This window comes from Sturnira hondurensis, unplaced genomic scaffold, assembly GCF_014824575.4.
Source record: "Sturnira hondurensis isolate 20B ecotype Veracruz unplaced genomic scaffold, ASM1482457v3 Scaffold0008196, whole genome shotgun sequence".
Lineage (NCBI taxonomy): Eukaryota > Metazoa > Chordata > Mammalia > Chiroptera > Phyllostomidae > Sturnira > Sturnira hondurensis.
In genome coordinates this window covers 4,189,185-4,211,913 of record NW_028080827.1, presented here as the reverse complement: position 1 = coordinate 4,211,913, position 22,729 = coordinate 4,189,185, and the positions used below count along the sequence as shown (strand labels likewise).

At 42.2% G+C, this 22,729-nt stretch overlaps 1 protein-coding gene across 4 annotated transcripts in view; it reads left to right on the top strand.

Annotated features, from left to right (window-relative positions):
- Nucleotides 1-22,729, top strand: part of FBN1 (fibrillin 1) — a 227,932-nt gene that overhangs the window by 90,495 nt on the left and 114,708 nt on the right. For all 4 annotated transcript variants that reach the window (XM_037054584.1, XM_037054585.1, XM_037054583.1 and 1 more), the window contains 2 exons: nt 13,848-14,045; nt 17,434-17,559. In XM_037054584.1, coding sequence (XP_036910479.1) covers nt 13,848-14,045; nt 17,434-17,559 — 324 coding nt within the window. The remainder of the gene's footprint in view (nt 1-13,847; nt 14,046-17,433; nt 17,560-22,729) is intronic.

Below are 22,729 nucleotides of genomic sequence, written 5' to 3'. Positions count from 1 at the left end.
CACCTTATCCAGTTGCCAAAAAAGAAAATTTGGTTGGTTTTTAGGATATGAGTTCACGAAGGAGTAATATCTGGAATTCTCTTTTGAATTTAGGTGTTTATTTATGCACTTGACCTGCTTTGCTCAATCTTTTTGCTCTAATCTTTAAAAAAATAAATGCTACATAAGAAGTCCCAAAATAAAATATTTTACTCGTGGGTCATTCATTCTTATATGTCAAATGACCACCAAACCCATGCACGTGATGTCTCAGTTAGGAATGAGTTGAGATGAAGTCATAGAAAACCCGACCACTGTGGCATAGACAAGTAGGGGCCAGTTTTTCTCATGTCACAAATGAGTTTGGAGATACAAAAAGTGTGATTAAAGGTCAAGACTCTTTTCTCTCTGCTTCACCACCCTGAGTGTATAAACTTTTGTCCTCATGATTGCAAGTTGACTGGTAGACTTCCAGGCACCACGTCTGCCTAGAAAAGGGAAAGGAGTGAAGGACAAGAGGGTAATCCCGATGAGCATGTCCCATGATATCCGAAAACGGAAAGGTTTCCTTGGTTGTCCACCCTGCCGATGTCCACTTGTTTATCCTACTGACCAGACCTGGGCATCTGTCCACTCCTAGCTGGAAGGTAGCCAAGGACAAAAGGATTCTGGAGGACAAAGGTGGATCAGTCTTTCAACTTGCTCAGAGCAAGGACTTCATTAATCCAGGCTAGGGCTCAATCTGCATGTCGACCTATCACTATGCTGTACTTTCCAAATCCTAAGTGTTGTTCATAAGAGAGGGCAAGCAACAAAGTGGGGATGATCTATGATAAACCTGTCAACCCTGTGAACAGACTGAAAAGTACTTATCACTATATAGACTGTCAGTCAATGATGTTTTTAAGAATTGCAGAACACACCAGTTATCTGTAGCTATGCTATGTGTGGAAGGGAGGGAAAAAGGGAAGAACTAGTTACCCTTGTAGGCATTTCACCTACGTGGGTTTGTTTACTACTCATGCAAACCCGGGACGTACAGGGAACTGACTCCAAGGGTAACAACAGTTCACCGTCACACCGATATTCAGAGTTTTAGGGTTCAAATCAATTGCGATAGATTCAGGGAATCACAAGTAGTTAATGATGGCTTGGGAAAAGTGAATGAATAGTGCAGAAGATTATGGATTTAGATCAAATTAAAGATGTGTGATTTTATTACGTCCATTCATTCATTCATAAATACTTGTTTATTTGTTATGGGCCCACAAACTATATCCTTCAGACTCACAGTTTGACGAAAGACAATTATAGAAGTCAGCGATTACCATGGAGCTTAGTTACTGCCACAGAAGAAGAGGAAAGTGGTCAGGGAAGACTTCCAGAGAGCAATTTGCTGGGCGCATGGATTGGAGACAGCCCTGTGAGTTGAGGAGCTATATGCAGCTTGCTCGGTGTTGCTACCGAGGGACCGCACTCAGGGGAGTGGCAGGAGGCGAAACTGGGTTGCACAGTTTCACAAAGTGCCTTAGGGTCCAACTTAAGAAGTTCACGCCTGCAGGGTTAGAGGAAACGGGGTTCTATAGTAGAGCAGCGGCAGTGGGGTGGCAGAGGAGGAGGGGCAGAATAAGAAGCTGTTGGGTTTACAGGGACTAGTATAAAGGACACGTGGACAACAACTAAGGGGGGTGGAAATGGGAGGGAGGTGGGGAGCACTGGGGGATGGGCTGGGATGGGAATAAAAGACAGAAAACTGTACTTGAACAATACATTTAAAAAATGTGAAAAAAAGAAGCTGTTGGGGTGGTAAATTTTACAGGGTTTGCAGTGATGATGGAGTGTGTGGTGTGAGGGCGTCTGTGATACCCACAACCAAGTGTGTAGACTTGATGATCTGGGCTGTGCGTGATGATGCCCTTCACCAAAATAAGAAGTGTGTGTGTGTGGGGAGGGGGAGCAAGGCTGGTAGTAAAACAACCTCTTATCAGACACATCTTTCTGTGCGCACACCACCCTTCTTGGACAATGAAAACAGCCTCCTCTCCCTAACCTGCCTGCTGCTGTTCTGGCCCAGGCCAGCTGAATGGCTACCAGGGCATCTTGAGTGGTTCATGGTTTAGCCACTTAGTGTCCATCAAACAGGTGGAGTGTCTGACTCCAAAAACACAGCAGACGAGTTGCTGAGCTGAGACTGGAAATCAGCCTTCCTGACTTTCTAGGGCTTCTGCCTTTCAGTTCTACCCATGTGTCTTCTACTCGAACTGGTGAGGCATACGGCAGTGCCTGGCTGCTGCGGGGGAAATCAACTAAAACTTTGTGTGTTACTGAGATCTTTGGCTACTGATTTATGTCTGTCTGTAACCATTTTCCTGTAAGTTTATCAAGTGGTCCCCTCTTGAGTTTCAACTGAGGTAAAAGGATAGCTTGCTGAAGTGGGTTTTGTTTGAGCTTCTGTTATTAACTGGAAGGGGGTTTATTTATTTTTTTATTTTAAAGATTTTATTTATTTTTAGAGAGAGGGAAAGGGAGGGAGGAAGAGAGGGAAAGAAACATCAATGTGTGGTTGCCTCTCACACATGCCCCCTACTGGGGACCTGGCCCACAACCCAGGCATGTGCCCTGACTGGGAATTGAACCGGCAATCCTTTGGTTTTCAGGCTGACACTCAATCCACTGAGCCACACCAGCCAGGGCTGGGAGGGGCTTTATATTTTCTCTTTACTCTGAGAATGAAACATTACATATTTCATAAAACTCTTCCTGACAAATCTGGACAAGTTGTCTAAATAGTGCCACACTCGTTAATGACTCACTAAACATTACAGAGGCTAATTCCTTTTTTTTTTTTGAGCAATGGGTACTTTTAAGAATCTGATGAACACAGTGGACTCTCTTCCTCCAAAAAGGTGCAAATACATACGTATTTTGGGATCGGATCTATTCAGCTGGTTGCAGCTAAGGAAAGTGGCTTAGGCAGAAGGGAGATTTATCGTAAGGAACCCGGAGTGTGCCAGGAACTAAGGGAAGTTGTGCACTGTGGCTTTATTGAGGGCTGGGAGCAGGAGCCAAGGGCTTTCTCAGCCTTACCTTGGAACTACACGCTCTATGTCCTTCCTGCAGACCTTGCCCTGCTGCATGTAAATGGCCTTCTCTATGCTGCTTCTTGTACATACTGGCCCACAGCTCCTGAGGTAACATTATTTGAGGTTCCAGACACCTTGAAAGAGTAAGGCAAGTGTTTCTCAATCCCAGTTCCAAATTTCTGGATGAGACTGTGTGATTGTCCCACTTGGATCTGGCACTCAGATCCCAGGTCCACTTCACTGTGTCCAGATCTGTCATATTGGGCACCTGACTTATGATGCACAATTTCAGGGCATCTTGGACCTCCTGAGTGCCAACTGAGCTTCAGGTCAAGCACCCTGAACTAGAGAAATTTCAATGCCAATAGCCCTGCAGCACTATCTGGTAGCCATAAAACCACTGCAGAGAACAGAACATGCATTTGCGTAGAAGGTATTTGCACAGCGTGGAGCCTAACACTTGCTGCAGGCAGGGGCTCTGGATTTCAAGTATCGGTAGTGACATCCCAGGATGGTGAGTATGATGTAGATTGAATTATAACTCTCTCCAAGGTCGTTGGTATTCTATTCCTAACTTTTACCCTTAAGTGTTTGGAAATTCAATTTTAATTATTGTTAACATGCTTCGTAAATATCCAAGGGAATACAATATAGACCTGTTCATACATCCAGAGAGCCAGAATCTGCCTCAAGTTGTTTTTTCTTCCACAGTTGGAGAAAATTGTGGTGTTCGGCTTGCCTCCTGGGGCATGTTAAACCACTTTTAATGCTGTCTCTTATTTTCTAACCATATGCACTTTCCACACATATCTAACTAGCGGCCTCAGATGAAACCCCAATGTCTGGCTGAGCTGGTGTAAATCTTGAGTAAGTGGTAAGAGAGAACAGAGTAGCAGTGCCCCTTTAACATTTAGATAGTTCACAATTTAATAGTTGTAGACCTCTCAGTCTCAGGAATGACTTTAGATTTTTTTTTCCAGTTCTATAGAGTGGAAACTTCTGAGCAGTATGCTATTCTGCCACTGGCTGCGCTCAGCAAAGCTTCACTGAAACTAGATCGGCCTGTCTGTGTTGTAGGGTATTAATATTCAGCTCTTCAGATCATTAGCCTGGGGTGGCTGGAACATAATTATTACTTCCAGAGGGCATAATGAATTTCTGTTAAATTGCTATCCTGTGCTGTATGACATTAGTCACCTAAGAAAACATATGCATGTCCCAGAAGATCAAAACCTATATTGCCAGGGAAGCTGCTGAGAGGTCACCATGATTGTCAGGTTGTGGTGACGCCCTTCCCCCAAATAAGAAGTGTGGGGCGAGCAGGTCTGGTGTCCTATCAGACACACCTTTCTGTGCGCACACTCACTGGTGGCGTGCTTTTTGTCCATGTGGTAAGTCCTAAGGATGGGTGACTGTAAAATACCAGTGAAAATGTGGCTTTGAGGTTCTGATGCTTTTAGTCTTTGGGCTCAGGAAATCAGTCTTTTGTCACATTTTGATATCTGAGCACACACAGAGTTTTGTCAGGAATCTTCTTTTGTTGATTAATTAAAGCTATACAGTCGGGTTTTGCGGCTGCTGCCTCTCCCACCCCCTCGGCTTCTGTGCTGGTCTTCTGCACAGTTCACCCACATGTTCTGAACGGCACTTGTACTTCCTTCTTCCTTGTCCTTCAGTTGAGTTCAGCATCAGACCCTGAGCTGGAATGAGCCTCGGGGATTTTTTATTCATCAAGACATTTTCTGCCAAAGAAAATTCAGAGAATGGAAGGGTCACCTTGAGAACTGCTTGATGGTGTATTAGCATAGTTCAGCGGTGTGTCTGTGTGTGTACCTGCATGTGTGTGCCAGAGGGTGGGGGGAGAGAGGAAGAGAGAAGTGAGTGACCTTTACATCACAGACCCATAAGCAAATGAATATTTGTTAAAAAGGCAATTATAGAAATAACACTTCCCAACCAATATGTCTAAATGATCTCGCCATCATTTTCCTGTTTTGGTATTACAGGAAGATCCTATTTATGGGAGGCATTTCTCAGTTGTGGTTAAGTGACTGAACGTTGGTCCTTGCTTTAAGTTTCCCACCGGATCTCTGACAGTTGATACTGTTGCTGGAATGTGGTGGGTATCTCTTCCCTGTGGAGTGAACTTAGGCCTGGCAGCGAGGGTGCCCGTGGTCTTGGATTCCCTTGCGCTGTCATTTCACAGAAGCAGCAGTGAAGTTGCCCTGGAGGGAATCCCACCCACCGCGCCAGGATTCCGTCACAGAGTGTTGCTCTGAGCCATGTGTACTTAACACTCAGGTTTCTGTGAGAACTGGCCAAATGTGTTTGAAGTAAGAATTTTAACCATGGAGTTCATATATAAATATCTGAAAGTGATACGACTAAATGCTCACTCACAAAGAGGAAGGGAAGGCAAGAAATTTTGTGAAAAAGCTAAAATACACAGACCAAGATACAATGCACTGCACCTAGGTTTTGTTTTATTTTGATAGCACCCAGGATTACAGGTAATGCTGCTTTATGCTGGGCCAGCCTCAGCAATTCAAATCACTTGTCTGGTACTAGGTGCTTGGTTGTAAAAGTGTGAAGAACTTTCGTACTGATATTGGTAGTTAGAGCTTCATCTTCCCACAGATTCCCCATTGCAGTAAGTGGCTGGCGGTATAGGCAGCTACTGAAAGCTACTGAAGCCAGACGCCCTGGAGCCATCCTTGTATTTTGTTTGCCTCGCTTTCACATCCAATCCATCTTCAAGTGCTGTTGGTTCTCCCCCCCCCCCGCCCCCAAAGACAACCCCACCTGCCAGCTTCTCTCCATTTCTTTGTGCCACCATCTTTGTCTAGTCCACACCACCTTTCACCTCAAACATTTCAGTAGCCTTGTTGCAAGCCCTCCCATTTCCATTCTTGAACCTTTTACACAGCACTCTTTAAAAATAACACAGTGGGTTTTCAGTGGCTTTCTGTTGAACTTGGAGCCAATTCCAAACTCCTTACCGTGGCCTGGAATGTGCTGTGTAATCTGGTCTCTGCCTGATGTTCCAACCTCAGGGAGTTCCCCTCCGCCTTTGCTCTGTAAGCTCTGGTCACAGGGGCCTCCTCTGTTACTGGGGAAGCCAGGCTGTCTCCCAGCTCCGAGCCGCTGTTCTTGCTGTCTCTTAAACCTGGAACGCACTTACTATCACTGTGCATATCTGGCTTGCTCATCCTTTAGGCTCCAGTTAAATGTCACCTCCTCCAAGAAGTCTTCTCTGATAAGTCTTATGAAGATAGGTGTTTCGGTTATTCTGTATCACAGTAGCATGCTTATTCCATGTGCAGACTGACTCACATCTTCAAATCCAAAATTACCTTAGATGTATTTACTCATTGACTCTCTCCCCAAGCAGACTGGAAACCCATGTGGTTTAAGTACGTTCACATTTTGCACAACCATTGGCAACATCTGCCTCCAGAACTCTTTTCATGTAGCAAAACTGAAATTACCCATTAAACAATCGGTGCCCTTTCTCCTTCCCCCAGGCTTGTGGACACCACCATTCTGTCTCTATGACTTGACTCCTCTGTGTACCTCATATTAGTAGAAACTGCAGTGGAATATTTTTAGCTAATTTATTTTTATTGCCCCTTTACTAATATAGGACTTTACCCTCTATATAGAAAAAATCTCACTCAAAATAATAATTTTCCAAGTTTAATGATAACACATTCTATTAGGATATTTCATAAATTTAATTCACTTTTGGTAGAATTAAGGCAATTGGTAGAATTGGTAAAAGTGCCAATTCTTCCAATTTATGTTTGGAAATTAAGCCCTATTACAAGGCACTTTTAAGATATAGAAGTTGATCTAATGTCATTGATCGTAGGGTCCATTACTCTTATGTCATTCATCTTGATTTTGGATTGTAGAGAATATTTCTTACTTGGTGGCTTTGAAAAAATGTAAAAGAACAAATAAATCTAATGGTTATATAATACTATTGTTTTTGTCTTGCTGTTCAATGGCTGACCCTCTGTGGTGAAATTGCAGTTTGGTTTAATGTGGCGCTCACACAAGCCATTTTAAAAGTGGATAAATAAGAACCAGCTGGTTCTTTGGAATGGAATTTTCAAACCATTAAAAAGGAAGGCAATCTCTATCATTTTATTATCTCGATGGTAACTATATCACAGACACCAGAATTTAACTTCTATTCTCCTTCCACCCATTTTTCTCACCTAGTAAAGGTAATGTAGGGATAAATTTGGGAGGAAAGGAAAATTAGCAATGACCAGTAGGAGATACAGTGAGGGAGCAGATAATACCAGGTAAAGGATTATTCATAAATGAAGTGTTCTCTTCTGTGAACAAGATTGTGTATTGTTTTCTTCATCAAGGACTATAATGAAATGTGGTACCGATTTTCTGTAGTTGATTGGGTTCCAGAGCACTATGGCCTGGGCTGGGTGAGCTGCAGGGGGTGCATTTTAGATTAGATGGTGCACAGCAGGTCACGTTGCATCTGCAGTTTTGATGTGAACATTTATAATGGTGATGCTTCTAATTTATGAACTAGAGAAACTGAAAGTCAGGGAAGATATTAACATAGAAATAGTTTTGCCTTATTTCAAAATGCTTTTTAAAAATCATTATAATTAAGTTATATCTCAGATACAGTTGCTTAAAGATCAACATTTTGTATATTGTAGTTTAGTGAATTTTTTCAAAAGTTCATATTCTTTAAGTAACATTGTGTTGACCACAGACCATGCTCAATAGGTAATCTGGCATGTAGTATTTTATAGAAATGTGTGGATTGGAAAGTATATTTTAAATTTATCATCATTAAAAAAAAAACAGCATATAGCTTGAATGAAATGGGAGAGACAATATTTCCTAGTGAAAGTGGTCCAGAAAAGGAAGTCCCTGTCCCCCAAAATGTGTATTCTGAAAAACTTCAAATTAAAGTTGAAATAATAATGGAAAGTGTACTTACGTACTTGCCCCCTATATTAAATATTTGATAACATTTCTACTTTTATACACATAATGCTCTCTATATGAATGAAAGTATGTATGCATATATTTCTATAAATATATATTTCTATGTAATATTTGTGTATACAGGGTCTGGCACAAGTAAGACTCTTTTTTATTACCTAAAAATCTTTTACCACAGAATCATAAGCTTGTCGTTCTGTAACATAACAATATCACACCCAAGCACACCATGTGACATTTTAGGTCAAATGTTCACATTGCTGTCCGTCTTGTGGGAGACATTCGTGTTTCCTACCAACCACACTCAATGGCATTAACTTCTGCCTATCCTGTGGTGTTATACGTATACGTTATTACAGACTCTATGTTATGTAATATACAGTATATGTCTTTGTATATATCATTATGTATTATGAGTGTACATATGTAACATTGTATTCTGTTTCTTTTGCTTTATCCTTTGAAAATTATGTCACACTGTTCATGGCACTTCATCTCTGAACAGTGAGGCCGCGCTCATGCATCGCACAGCATCATGGCCACATTCGGGAGATCCGTGACTCCACAACATCATGTATTAGCAGCCCACATAAGATTTCCCCATTGTCTCTTCTCGAAACAGTATCCAATTAAGATGTGATTATTATGTTTTTTAAAATGTAAAGTAATCCCTGTACCTTTTTTTGTATGCTGGGGGTAATTTACTTTTGGAAAAGTTCAGGAGAGTTGTCTTTGAAAAATCACAAATCCTGGGTTTTCTGGTTGTTTCCTCATGGTGTCATTTATCTCGTTCTTCTATCCCTGTGTGTCCTTTCAACCGGAAGTTAGGTCTGGAAGCTTGCTTTGATTAAAGTTTGACTATTAGGGCATACAATTCACAGATAATGCTTAGCACTTTATATGATATTGTGATAGCACATTCTATTCCATCGAATCAGTGGAAGGGTTTCAGTGATCTCTGACAGTGATAGGAAGTTAGAAGTTAAATTCCACTGTTACTGATGCGAAGGCGGATCATTGTGTCAGGAAGCTGGTCGGAGGATGCCCCTGGCATTTCACTCTGCTACCAGCTCCAACCCTGGACGTGGAAGCTGGAAGCGGGAGGTTGTGGTAGTGGAGTGACATCGTGTATATAACGAGTGTGCTTTCTCACACTGTGAGTTCAGTTGACTCTTAGCACAATGGAGTAGTAGCTGATTAGTCTTCTTAAATTTGGATTTGCTATTTGGTTTAGTGGGTTTGTGCATAGTATAATTGATAAAGAACAGGATACTCTGCCCCCTAATCAGTCAACACTATGGAAGTGAACACTACTTTGCATGATTAGAAGGGTGGTCCTGGTTGAGAAATAATGGGCTATGTTGAATGACAGTGATCCCAGTTTGGGGGCTTTCTCACATTTCTAAGGCTAAACTTTGAGGTAAGCAGTCAGCTATCTTGCATATACCTCTAATTAATGATGGAACATAAGTACTCCTCAAGAAAGTTTTAAAAAGAAATAGAGACACATCCAACTTGGAGCACTAGAAGGCAAAATCACTCTGGACACTGATGCAAAAACCCGGATGCCCTTAGCCCATGCTGCAACTGCTGACTCGGGCTCCGTGGGGGAGCCTGTGAGAGAACAGGGGTGAGGCTTGCGTGTCAGTATTCTGTAGAGCCTCCCCTGGCTGTCTGGTTATGTTCTAAGGTTAAGAATGACTGGAGCAAGAAGAAATATCAGCAGTTAGGAGACTGATTGTGATCATGGAACTTCTTGGCTTTGATTTTCTTCAGACTAAAAGTTCTCTGAACTCCTTCCTTGGAAGGTCGTATTAAAATTCCATATATTGGAAACCTCGGCAAACCAATTTGTCCCAGGGCAGCCTACCTGGAAGGAGGAAGCATGCAGCAACCCTCTCTGTCCTGACATTGATATTCCATCCTTTAGTTTGTCGTTTTTGTGAAAAGGATTTAAAGGAATTGGAGCCTAGGGCCCAAAATGACATCCTCGTGCCTTCCCTGCAGTTTGTGGTTTAGTGACTAGGCAGGAGTGACGGGAATTCATTGTGCCACAGAATATTCTTCGTGAAAGGTGTATCTGTTGCAGGTTGAGTCTGATTACAATGAAAGTGAGGTAATAGTGCACTTCACAGCATCCTGAGCTGCAGAGCTGGGAAGGAGCCGAGGATGGAGGCTGTAGACAGGCATCGGTTAGATTTCAAGCCTTGAGGCCAAATCTTCTGGGACCAGGGAACAGTCCTTGAGCCTAACCACGCAGAATGGGAACATTTAGATGCAGAATTTCCCATGAACCAGCTATACTAGGGGAAGCCAGTTAAAAACAAGCAAAATTGCATTTTAATTTTGGAAAGGCTTGGCCTGTTGCCCCAGTTCATGGAGGTCTTATATGGAAGTGATTGCAGAGCAATTTGCAACCAGAAAGTATTTTTAATACTATATTTTAGTTGCATTAGGAATAATGATTTACATTGAAGGAATGCGGTAGGCGTTGTTCAAGCACTGAATTAGGCACGTTCCCTGTCTAGTGCTGGGACTGTTGGAAAAAGTGAATACAAAGAGTATGTAAATTGAGTCTATTATCAGTGCTGTGGGAATCACTGTACGTAATTGGATTATTAGGAAGGTGTTGGGAGTGTGGACAGACCTTTTTTGTGTGGTTGGAGGACTGTACTAGAAACAGCATGACGTCGGCAGCTTCAGCACAGTATGGGGCAGAGAGCACAGGCTGCCACATGGGACTGGCACAGGCAAACCACGTTAATGCAGCCTCGACTTTCCAAGAGGTGTTTAGATCCGATTCTGTTTCATCCAGATTGTGCCTCTCCCTCCCTCTGCGATCAGCAATTTTTGCCGAAAATATGGCGCTACAAATACATTTATGTCCACTTACTGATCTTCACTGGCAAATGTGCTGGGTCTTTGTCCGTGGCGATAAGGATCTAGAGTGGAAATGTGTTAAGTCCATAAATTTTGTTATACACACTCCAACTATTTGCCAAATATCCAGAATGGTTAATACAGATTGGTCCCTATGGGCTCTAGAGATGACTAATAAATATTGTCAGAATTAACAAGTGCCATTTCTAGTCCATGTGTTTCATATTGCAATGAGAGCAAGATATTGTTGACCCTGGAAAAGTCTTAAGGGTAATTTTTCTTTTTGTGAAGACCTTCCAGTGAGGAATGCGAGTCTGAAGCCACAAGCCAGTGCTAGACAGGACTGAGTCAGGTTTTCCTAGGCCTTTTGTGCTGTGTCCTGGTTTGGCTGGTATGGCTCACAGTGCACAGTGCGGTACCCACCCCGACTCTCTGCAGTCCTCACGTGTAGGGCAATTCTGCAGCGTATGTATCATGGGAAAGTGAAAAGGAAAAACAAATCCAAGGGGTGTTGAAGAGGGAATTTTAAATTAAAATCCATGTTTCATTATGTTTTTTAAAGATTGAAAATGGCATGCCAATGTGAATCTGATTAAAGCACTTGTCTCAATAAATTAAGAGGGAAGAAAAGAAATAAACCTAAATTTTCTTTCTTGTCACCTCACATGGAGGGCTTTATTTATTTTTTAAGTAAAAGATTATGTTGCTGTGATCTTTCTAGTCTGACTCAAGATGTATAGAGTCATAAAAGTCTTGATGGCTGTTGCCTGAGACTAAACATTTTTCATGCCAAAGGAATTCATCAGTAATGTACCCTGAATGTTGTGTATAATAATGAGGAATTGGGAGCAATTTAAATGACACACAGTGTGAACATTATTGAATAAATTATTCTATAACTTGCTGGAAAATTATGCAGCCATCAAAATCATATTTTGGAATAGTATTTAATTACATAAGAAAATACTTTTGGCAATGTCAAGTGAAGAAACAGCAGGAGTCAAAATTGTATATTTAGTATAACTCATGTTTTATAATAAAACACACACACACACACACACACACACACACATAAAATTATGTAACGTAATATAACCAATATGATATAAAGGGTTTCTTTATGTGTAATTACATGTAAGGGCTATGGAAAATTGGATTTTTATTTTCTAATTTATATGTTAATGTCTCATCCTAATAATTATTTTTAAATAAAAATATGTGATGAAATATTAAAATAGACAAAGCAACAGTATATACCACAGAAGTAGTTATTAAATGCCTGCATTTAGAAGATCCAAGTACAGAAAGATGACTTTAGCATTGTACCTTGTCCACATAGCTACTGCATTTAAGAGCAATTTTGTAGCAAACAGCCATGGTGCTGAGTGACTTTTTTTCCTGACAGAATGAAATGAAGGCAGAGATTTTATTCAACAGCTCAAGCATTTAATTCTTGTATTCTTGTTTGAATTTAGTATCTGTGGAAGAAGATAGCATATTTTCAATAGATCTGGCATTGTGAAGAATATTAAAATATGCTTAGTATTTTACTGTATGAAAATAAAAAATAACCAGTAGGGTAAAAAATAAATAAAACACACATACACAGTAAAAAGACAAACTGAGGAAGTGTCTGGAGATAGGGCTGGAAAGGTGGGCGGGGCCAGGGCACAGAGAGCCCGGAGGGGAACAAAGGTCTAATGTTAGTCCTGCTGTTGCTATAATGAAGAGTCGTCTGTAATACATTGCACGTATATGTCCCATGAGCTCCTTGGGGAAAGAAAGAAGAAAATAAAAATGAAAACATAACTCAGTGATTTCAATGGCATGTCAGTGATTCTCATAAAACTGTAGAATCCAGTGGTGAAAAGAACTTACTGAGGTCACCTAGTCCATCCCGAGACTTGCAGGAAACACTCTATCTGTATCTGCACTTACAAAATTGACACAAGGAAGCATGCGATGGTGGGCATTGGATGGGAGCCCCGGAGTCCTGCCATGGCCCAGCCTCCCTTATCAGTTGAGGCCACTGTAGAACAGAGAGGGTATCATGGCCCTGATTTCTCTCCCAGGACACTGGGGACAGCCTGGCTTTGGTCTTCTGGGCTCACTACACCTTATGCTTTCTTGTTTATTGGTTGCTGATTCCAGATGGACTTTCTCCCTTTAGGAAAAAGAAGAGAAGGCAGATCTTGTATTGTATTTGATGAGACTACTTGGAAATTGTCCTGTGGCCTCAGCTCATTCCTGTTTGCTGTAAGACGGTCCTTCTGCCCAGGGACTGCAGTGATTTCAGACCAGTGTCCTTACTCATTAGATTCTATACCTAATGTCTTTTATGTGGCTAAATTAAAAATTTTCTCAGTTGTTTGCTTATATTTAAAATAAGATGGACTCAATCCAGAAGAAACTGGTAACCAATGATTTTGTTTAAGGAACGCTGAGGAAGAGGGTGCCATGACTTGCCTCATTGAAAGTTTTGAAATTCTTTGCTTTCTCCAGCCTGAATATTAATAGACTCTAAGCTCTGAGAGGGCAGGCAAGGGCTTTATTTGCTGATTACTGAAGCATCTATATCAAACATGAAGCTGATTCACAGGAGGCACTGAAACATTTTCTTGAGTGAATGAATATGAACGTGTTGTATTTGTATGGTGGCACATCACCGTTGTATTATCCAATCCTCTCACAACAACATCTTCAAAATGGGCAGGAGCTGGCTCTGCTTTGTAAGTGAGAAAAATGGGGCTCGGGGGTACAGTGGTCTCTCCAGGGCTTCGTGTGAAGTCAGTGACATATGGTTCTGTTCCTGAAGACCATCCTCCAGTTTGGAATTCAGCAAGATGGGGCACAGGTTTTCTTCTGCATGGTGGTCTTGGTCTTCTGGGCACTCATGGGATGCTCCTTCTTTATTTCCAGATTACAGGACAGGCCCGTGTTTTACCGTGATCAGCAACCAGATGTGCCAGGGACAGCTCAGTGGGATCGTCTGCACGAAAACGCTCTGCTGTGCTACCGTCGGCCGAGCCTGGGGCCACCCCTGTGAGATGTGCCCTGCCCAGCCCCACCCCTGTCGCCGTGGCTTCATTCCCAATGTCCGCACAGGAGCTTGTCAAGGTAAACCCCAGGCTGGTGGAGTTATTAATGGCTTCATCTTATTTGCTCTGGAGAGCCATTCTCTCCAGCAAAGTTGGAGAGAATGGAAAACCAGCGTCAGAGACATAACTTCACGATTTCGCTGACGGCATGATATCCAACTTAGGCATTAGGAGGATGGCTCACCAGAGAGCAGCTGGTCTTCCTGGATTTTCCCCTGCCAGCAGTTTCTCCTTCGGACCCCAGAGGTTGCCATGAGGTGCTATGATTCTGGTTAACAGCAATGCTGTGCCTTATAGCAACGCTGTGGATAAACACAAAGCAAAATTTGTGAACAAGGTAGTGTGTTTTTCTTGCCTTTTTTCCCTTCATTTGAAATCATCCGAGTTCCTCTATCTCACAGGTTGTACTTAGTTGACCTGGAGAAAATGGTCTCTCTCCATTTTACACGCTACATTAGGATTTTTTTTACAAGTCAGAAATACATTAGGATTTGTTTCACAGTTTTAAATATCCCCAGATGTCGCCTGCTTGCTTTTTCTCCTGCCTCCCATAGAAGCCCTTACTCTGTTTTTGGCTTTTATTCCTGTTCTTCCAGCTGTACAAATTCTTTTATTGTCTGGCTGTCTGGCAGGAAGCAGGAGGAAGTGAACAGAGGCAGCCCTGCACTAAACTGATGGGATTGAAAACTCCCAGGCTGAATCTGTTTCCTCTAGACATCTTCAGTGCTTTTTTAGCAAGTTGCAATATTTGCAGAAAATTCAGGGTATGTTTTCTGAGTCCAACAGAGACCAGTTTGGTTTTGTGCTCTTTGGTATGTTAATTCTAAGGATAATATGCTATAAAACAGAACTTGAGCTTAATCACACAGTTCTGTGGGTCTCCATTAAATTATACTTCCATAAAGTCCACTCCTGATAAACACTGCTGGTGCTGGCCCCTGGCTTCCACGTACAGCATACAGCTCCTTTGCATGCCTTTGAACGCAACCCTCTCAGTGTGAGAAACAGCAAAAAGTCGCTTGGAAACCCCAGAATTACAAAGGAGTCACTTGTGCAATTTTATAAGATAAAGAGTCAATTTAGTTCCCCTTTCTTTGGTGCCTTCTTACTTTTCTCCTCCTTAGAATGTCCCAGTCAGTTTTGAGGAAGTTCTTGGTCTTGGTGCTCTGCAGTCACCTAACACCCATGAACTCACTGGCTGACAGGAGAGCCAGGTTTTGAATGCCCAGCTACCCGTCCGTGAGTCAGCAACTGAGGTGCTAAGATATATGGGGGCAGAGAGAATGTGAAGGGAGAGGAAAGAGCTATTGCTCCTTAGCTTTGCTAGTCATTTTGTGCAATCTACACTGTTTCAGCATTTTCTGTCTGGCTCTTCCTGACTCTGTTATTCAACTTCCAAGAAAAATTTGTGAAAAGCCATGGAGTCCAAATGGTAGTTGCATTGCCACTTTGAGAAGGGAATTCTTCATATTTTTCCCCTTTGAGGGATTCTGCTGTCAGCTCAGGGCTCTGTCTTGTCGCTGGTGTTTTCAGTCCTTGGGCAGGTGTGAGGGGCTGTGGGAAACTCTGTTCGTCAGGGAGCTTACTCTGTCTTCATTTGGGACTGTACGGCCAGGAGTGCTCTCATCTTTATTTCTTTTTGGCCAAAAATCGTAATCAACAAGATTATCTCATTTTGCTTATATGTGCAATCTTAATTTTGAATAGCATTTTAAAATCCTCACCTGAGGACATACCTATTGATTTTATAGAGAGAGGAAGGGAGGGAGAGAGGTACATTGATCAGTTACCTCTTGTATGCATTCCAACCTAGGTATGTGCCTGGATGGGGAATTGAACCCGCAACCTTTTGGTTCATGAGACAGCACTCAAACCAATGGAGCCACACCGGCCAAGACTTAAATAACAGCTTAATAAACATATTCAGCCTATCAATTGAATGGAAAATTCTGGTCTAAGATATCAACTATAAAACATAATTTAATTATACTTCACATACAGTCATTAATTTGTGGGTCAGGACATCCCATTCAAAACAGGAAGTGGTACTTTTATAACAAAATAAATTATTGTTCCTTTAATGCTCCTTTTTTCAAGAACACAGGATTTCAAGGTCTTACAATTGTCGATGGTTTTCTTGCTTCACACAGTGAAGAGTAAAACTAAAGAGTATACTAGTCTTTTAGATTTCTAAAATAAGTACCCGAAGCAGAGGATGAAACATTAGACCACCTTTCTGGGGTTCTTCGCATGTTGTGGATAAAGAGATGGAAAGAATATATATCATGTTCGCCATCTTTCTAGCTGAACACAATGAGCCTGGAATGATTACCCTTATTTCTGGAAGGTTCGTAGTTGAGGTTCAGTGTAGGACCCACAGGTTTCTCCCTGTTCACTGCGGGGATACAGCAGTGAGCAAAGTGGACAGAGAACCTGCGCTATTGAAGGCAATCAGTTTATAATCAAAACAGAGCAAACCTAGCTATTCGGCCACTTGGCGCCTTGTCCCACGGAGAAATATAAGCAGAGTAACTAAAGAGGGTGGTGAGTGATGGTGGGAGGTGTTGCTACTGGACTGGTCAGGGAAAGGTCCACTTCTGAAGTGCCTTTGGAGCAGAGACCTGATTGATAGATGGGACAACGTGATCCACACAGCTCTACAGAGGGAGAATAGTCTGGGCCAGGGGGCCACCACTGCAAAGCCCCGCCCTGGGCAGGCGCATCCTTGGTGTGTTTGAGGAAAGGCAAGGAAGCCACTGTGGATGGAGAAGAGTGAGAGAGCAAGGAGGTTAGGAGGTGAGGTCAAAGAGTATAAGGATTAAGTAGCATTTCGTAGGGTTTGGTGTGGATTTGACTTTTGAGCTGACTATGGTCTGACTCGAAAAGGCTCCCTCAAGCCACCGCCCTGCAAGCAAGGTACATTCATCTGGAGGTTCCGCTCACCGATCGACCTAATTTCCTGGTTGTTTAATTTTATTGCACGGAACATCTCTACAGAATGTAAGGTGAACATGTTGCCCTTAATTTGTATAAAAGCATTAGTTGTCTTGTGTAGTCTGATTTAATTCTTTTTTAACTGAATTATTCAACACAACTCAAAGACAGTTTTGTGATAGAAATGTGTTGCCTTTTGCTTCTAAGGGTTTCTTGAATAACCTAGTTTGTACTGTCAGCCACCATTTTCATGGTATCTTTGTGCTGGGCAGCGTGCTCCATAAACCCGCCACAGTCAGCGTAAATATTCCTCTCTGCATGGGGGAGGAGGGAAGGTGGAAGAATAAAAAATGCTTTTAACTTCTTATAGAAAGCATTATAAGAATATTTTAGATGAATCAGTGAATTTTGTATAAATCTCTCTCTCTCTCTCTCTTTCTCTCTCTGTCCCCGCCCCACCTAAAATCTGACAGATGTGGATGAATGCCAGGCCATCCCTGGGCTCTGTCAAGGAGGAAATTGCATTAATACTGTTGGGTCTTTCGAGTGCAAATGCCCTGCTGGACACAAATTTAATGAAGTGTCACAAAAATGTGAAGGTAAGAAATATCAGGCTTTGCAGTTGTGGGTGGGGGGCAAGTGGAACCCAAATCAGTGACAAGCTTTTTTGTAAATTGTTCCTGATTCCTCTTCTGTCTTTGTCATTCCTATGAACGTGTACATATAATGTTCTTACCAGGAATAATATGTCTTTGTGCTACTGAACCAGAAAAACCCTGCAGCCTTTTCCACTTTTATGGACCCAAAGTAAGAGCTTCATCTGAATTGAATTAAATATTAAAACATGAAATATTTTTGAACTGATATTTGGGTTAAAATGTTCAAGACATATGTTTTTGAATCATTTTGGGGATTTAAATGTGATCATTCCGTATCATTCAGAATACGATATCTGCCTCTATTTTCTAGCTAAAATGTATGTTTGACTCTTTTTAAAAAGTGATCTACTAACTCATTTCTTCTCCAAGTACTAGTTTAGGATTTTCTTTTTTGCCCATAAGAAGGGCACCTTTCAATGTTAATCTAAGAAAAATAAATTGAACTAGATTTATTGATTTGCGTTTAGTTTATAGATCAAGTTTCTAAAAATATCCACACAGAGAATGTGTTCATACTCACTACTTCTGCTATATGCCAAAAGGAGGCCTGGCTTCCATGTGTAATAAATACATCTTTTATGAAAAGGAAGCATCCAGGAAATAAGTAGGCAGCATTGAATGCTCTCTTCATTGGTGAGGGCACACACGCACCTCCTGTGTAACACGTGACGATGGCGTGACGCCATTCCCAAGGCTGCATCTCTGATCCAGCCCAGCAGGGAAAACCTTTCGATCTCCCCTGGCTCTACCTGGTGTGACCTGAGGCCCTACTTAGAAGGATGCACTCTTGCTGAAAGCATTTGCTGTCATTTCTATATGCCCAGACCCTCACAAGGAGAAATAGTTCATTCTAAGTCATTTGTCTGGGCTCAGATTGTTAATCGTTCTTTGCTGATAGCTGTGGTGTATCACACAGATGAGAGATAGATTGAAATTTGAGGTGCAATTCATAAATTATATATAAGAAGTTTGATATCTGCTTGCCCTGAGAGAATTATCTTTGTTTGAGTTGTTTTTAAGTTATTATCATACAATTTATGGTGATGTATTCTTCAACATGCTATACACAGTTTCAAAAACTGTGAAAAATATCTGTTCTTTCTGACAAGTAGGACTTCTCAAAAACATTGTAAATTAACAAAAGAAACCAATAAAGCTGACTCTCTATAGGCAAGTGTGTTTCAAGAGTTTTACCGTAGAGTAAGTGAGAAGAAGGGAATGTTGTTCCTGAAAGGAGCAGGGACCTACCTAGTTCTGCCCTTCCACATCGTGGATTAAGGAGCTGCACCTTGGGTGTGTTAAGTGCCTTCTCTGAGGTCATTTGGAAGTGCTAATATTTACTTTTTTTCTTCAACCTGGAAATAACTTTTATTTGTTGATGTTTTAAAATTTAATCTTTACTGTATTTTTTCCGTTACCATTTAGCCCCCTTATACTCCACCCCCCCCAGCAATCACCACACTCCTGTCCATGCCCATGAGTCCTTTTTCCTTTTTGCTCAGTCCCTCCACCCCCTCACCTCCTGCCTTTTTGATGTACTGCTCCAGTACTTACATTGTCTTTTTTACTCAGTGTAACCCATTACCTCTACCTTAACAACTATATTTATTCATAGTTAAACATATTCAAAATATTATGGTATGGATTTTTAGTTATTGTCAGACATGTCCTTTATGGCATTAATATGCTATTAAGATTTATCTCTGTAAACTCCACATTGACAATGGGCTGGTTGTGTCTTACATTTTTAGGCTTTCTCAGCTTAGTATATTCAACTTCAAGAGATAGAATCAGGTTTAAGATAGAGGAATAGGGTCCACAGGACTTGTCCAGGCTGTTTTGTTTTCTGGCATTATGGTAGCTTCCAGCCTGGAGTAGAATTGTTCTCCTGCATTCCTTACCTTTCACTGCAACCTGTCAGTTAACATCGGTCAGGACTGATCACCTTCTACGGTTGTGAACTAGAAAGTGGACACTCAGATTTAATATTCAGACTGAAAGAAAAATGATTCAAAATCTTTTTATTAATGCTAGCAAACCTATTATGGGGGTGTATCTAATGGACCAAAAATTTAGACTGAGAATTACTTAATCCTTTTCCACAGATATTTTTTCCCCTGGCTACATATTGAAGTCAGTAGCAAGATAAAGACAGAATACTTTTGGCTAGACCTTTTTTTTGCTTTCTTTGCCACCTAATGTTACATTAAATTCAGATGATGGCTTTTCCTCCTTCCTTTTAATTTTTCTACACAAAATTGCTACTGAAAGAGAATGTCCTGTTCGTACTACGTGTACTCTGGCCTGGAGGCTGCTGTGGGCACCGGTGCCCTGCCTCACTGTGGGAGGAAAGGAATCGGAAGTCCTCTGAGAATGCTTGGTGAGCTGGGTCCCTGCCAGGCTCCCTGCAGGGCCTCACGATGGAGATGGCGTAGCTCCGGGCACAGGATGGCTTCCAGATGGTCAAGAGGAGGAATTCCAGCAAATCTGGCCACATTGCTGGAAGGATGACGAGACTATCTGTGAGCCCTAGGAAGATGGTCAGGTCGCAGCGGGATTCTGTGCCCTCGTGAAAATTGGTCTGGCATGTTGCTCATTACTTCGGGTGACTTTTAAAATGTATCTTCTTCCTCTTTAGCTGGAGAGGAAGGAACTAGGTACCTGGAAGCCCACAGTAATAAAAAAAACCCAACCCAATAAAAACTATGCATTAGCAAATTTACAAGATGCTAACCTTCACTCCCTCTGTGACGGTAAAAGCAGTTTTTCTTGAGCTCTTCCTTTGGGAAAGGTCTCCCTTCTTCAAATATTCCCCTTTCCTCAAAATTGAAAAAAGTTTACAGACCAAGTCTTCTATCAACACACAATTTAGGTACATTTGAAGTGTGAATTAACTAGCTGAAGTGATTAAATAATAACTATTAATTTTCCACAAATTTAAGAAAAAGATTGGGAGTTAGAGCTGTTTCCCTCTGAGCCGAGGGAAACAGAGTTCACGGCCACCTCCACTGTTAACTTTGTGGATGACTCTGCAATCTGCGCTTTGGAAGAGCACGAGCGTCTTCTTTGTGGAAACCAAGTCCGTATTTGCATAGGTCACTGTGGGAGGAAATAAAAAAATAAAAAGTGTAATTAAAGGATTAGGTTTTAGTTCTGGAAGAAGTCCTTTGGATTCCTAATTAACCACTAATATTTTAGGATTTAGATTATCACCAGTACAGCCTTTGTTATAATAGCACTGCATGATGCAAAGGACTTTTAAAAAATGTAGCTGTTAGATTTGTGCACTCCCTAATATGTGAGCCAAAAACCTGAGGCTTTTTCTTTTTGAAATAATGGCATATTTATCTGATGACTGCCTGCTATTAGGGGTTCTTATCTCTCAGGCATCGAGAAGAGTTCCTTGGGCTATTCAACCCATTGCTACAGACAGGGTTCTGCCATAGATGGAGGTCACCATGGACAGGGCTCCATCTTCTTCAGCTGGTTGCAGGCCCTTGGCTTTCACTGGGCAAGCTGGTTGACTCCCTATACAGTTGCTGAACAAAATCTCTATGGTAGAGACGTAAGAGCCTTGGGAGTAAGGTAGACCTGGCCCTAGTCCTGGTGATGTTGCTCATCTTCTGTGTGATCTTGGAGAAGTCATTACCAGCTCTGAGTTACTTCAACTTTCAAAGGAGGAGTTTGAACTAGATGGCATCTGGGGTTCTTTCCAGTTCTACCCTCTGGACTCCCTCTTCACATTTCTTGTTGTTTTCCAGCTGTGCTCAGACTGTTGGTGCTGCATGAGTGAGAAGCCAGGCAGCTGACATACCTGGCGCCACCGTAAGAGAGTGTGGCCCGTGTTTCCTTCCACATGACTTGAAGAATCAGCTTGTTTACTTTTTAGTCACATGAAACATGTGACTGGATTTCATGTGTATAATAGAACAAAGTTCATCTCACAGGCTCAGTGATATTTGTAACTATTAGTCTCACATGTTTCTTTTAAACAGCTACCTTGATTTTCAGGGTTTTTTTCTTAGTCAGTGAATAATCTAGACAGTCCAGAGCAAGTGAATTGGCTTCCTCTGTGTCTCACTCATGGCTGATGTCCATGACCTTGGGTAGAACCCCTGAATAGCTGAGTGTCCCAATGATACCTATCCCAGAACCTGGACCAACCTCCATCCCATCTACCCCCTGCAAGGGCAGCCCCAGAACAGGAAAGTGGCTGAGCGACAGGGATAATTCCCAGGGAGGGCAGATGCGACAGATGGAGGAAAGGAAGACCAAGAACAAAGGGTAGGGCAGCAAGTAGGGAGGAGAGGACCCACCATCTGTGTCCCTTCTTGGGTTCACAGCAAGAAGCCAACGATGGCCCAGACAGCTCCCAAGGGACAGCTGTTCCCAGCAGCTCTGCCTCTCCCTCCTGCCCCAAGGAAACGGGAAATGTCCAGAGCACAGAAGTAGCTCTTCCCAGCCAAGCCACACTGCTTACCAGGCCCTGAAACTGATCTACTTTTAAGGCTGGCATTCGACACAGACTGACTTGCAGAAACCAGAAAGCCACTGTTCTCAGGCTCTCTCCTATTTGAGATCCCCGAAATGCTATTGAAAGGAGATAAACACAGAGTGATAAGAGCCTGAAGAAGTACTAAATTAGTGTGGATGAATTTCAGAGTATAAGTGACTCCAATTCAAAGTCTTTATCCCAGCCGTTTACTGTCAGGGACGTCCACCACAGCCTGGTCATGCAGTCAGAACTGTTGCCTCCTTTGCTGTGAAGCAGTGGGACTGAAGAAGCAAGGCGGTGCGGGGAAGGAGAAAGGCTCTCAGCACGTGCCGGAGAAAGGCTGTTTGTTGGGGGAGGACCCTGGAGGGAATTCAGAGCCGTTTACGCCTTTTCAAACTGAACAATGTGGCCTGGTAGTTTTACCTTGATCAGTGTAGAAATTAGGGAGATTGTACTACAGTGTGTTTTCTAACCTGTTGACCTTGGAGGACATGCACCTGAGTGGAAACCCTACCCCCTACCCCCTACCCCGCCTCAGCAGTGGAGACTTGGGTTTAACGTCACTTTATAAATGGACCTCTTGGCTCTAATTGGGGTTTTACTTCTGGTAGTTTT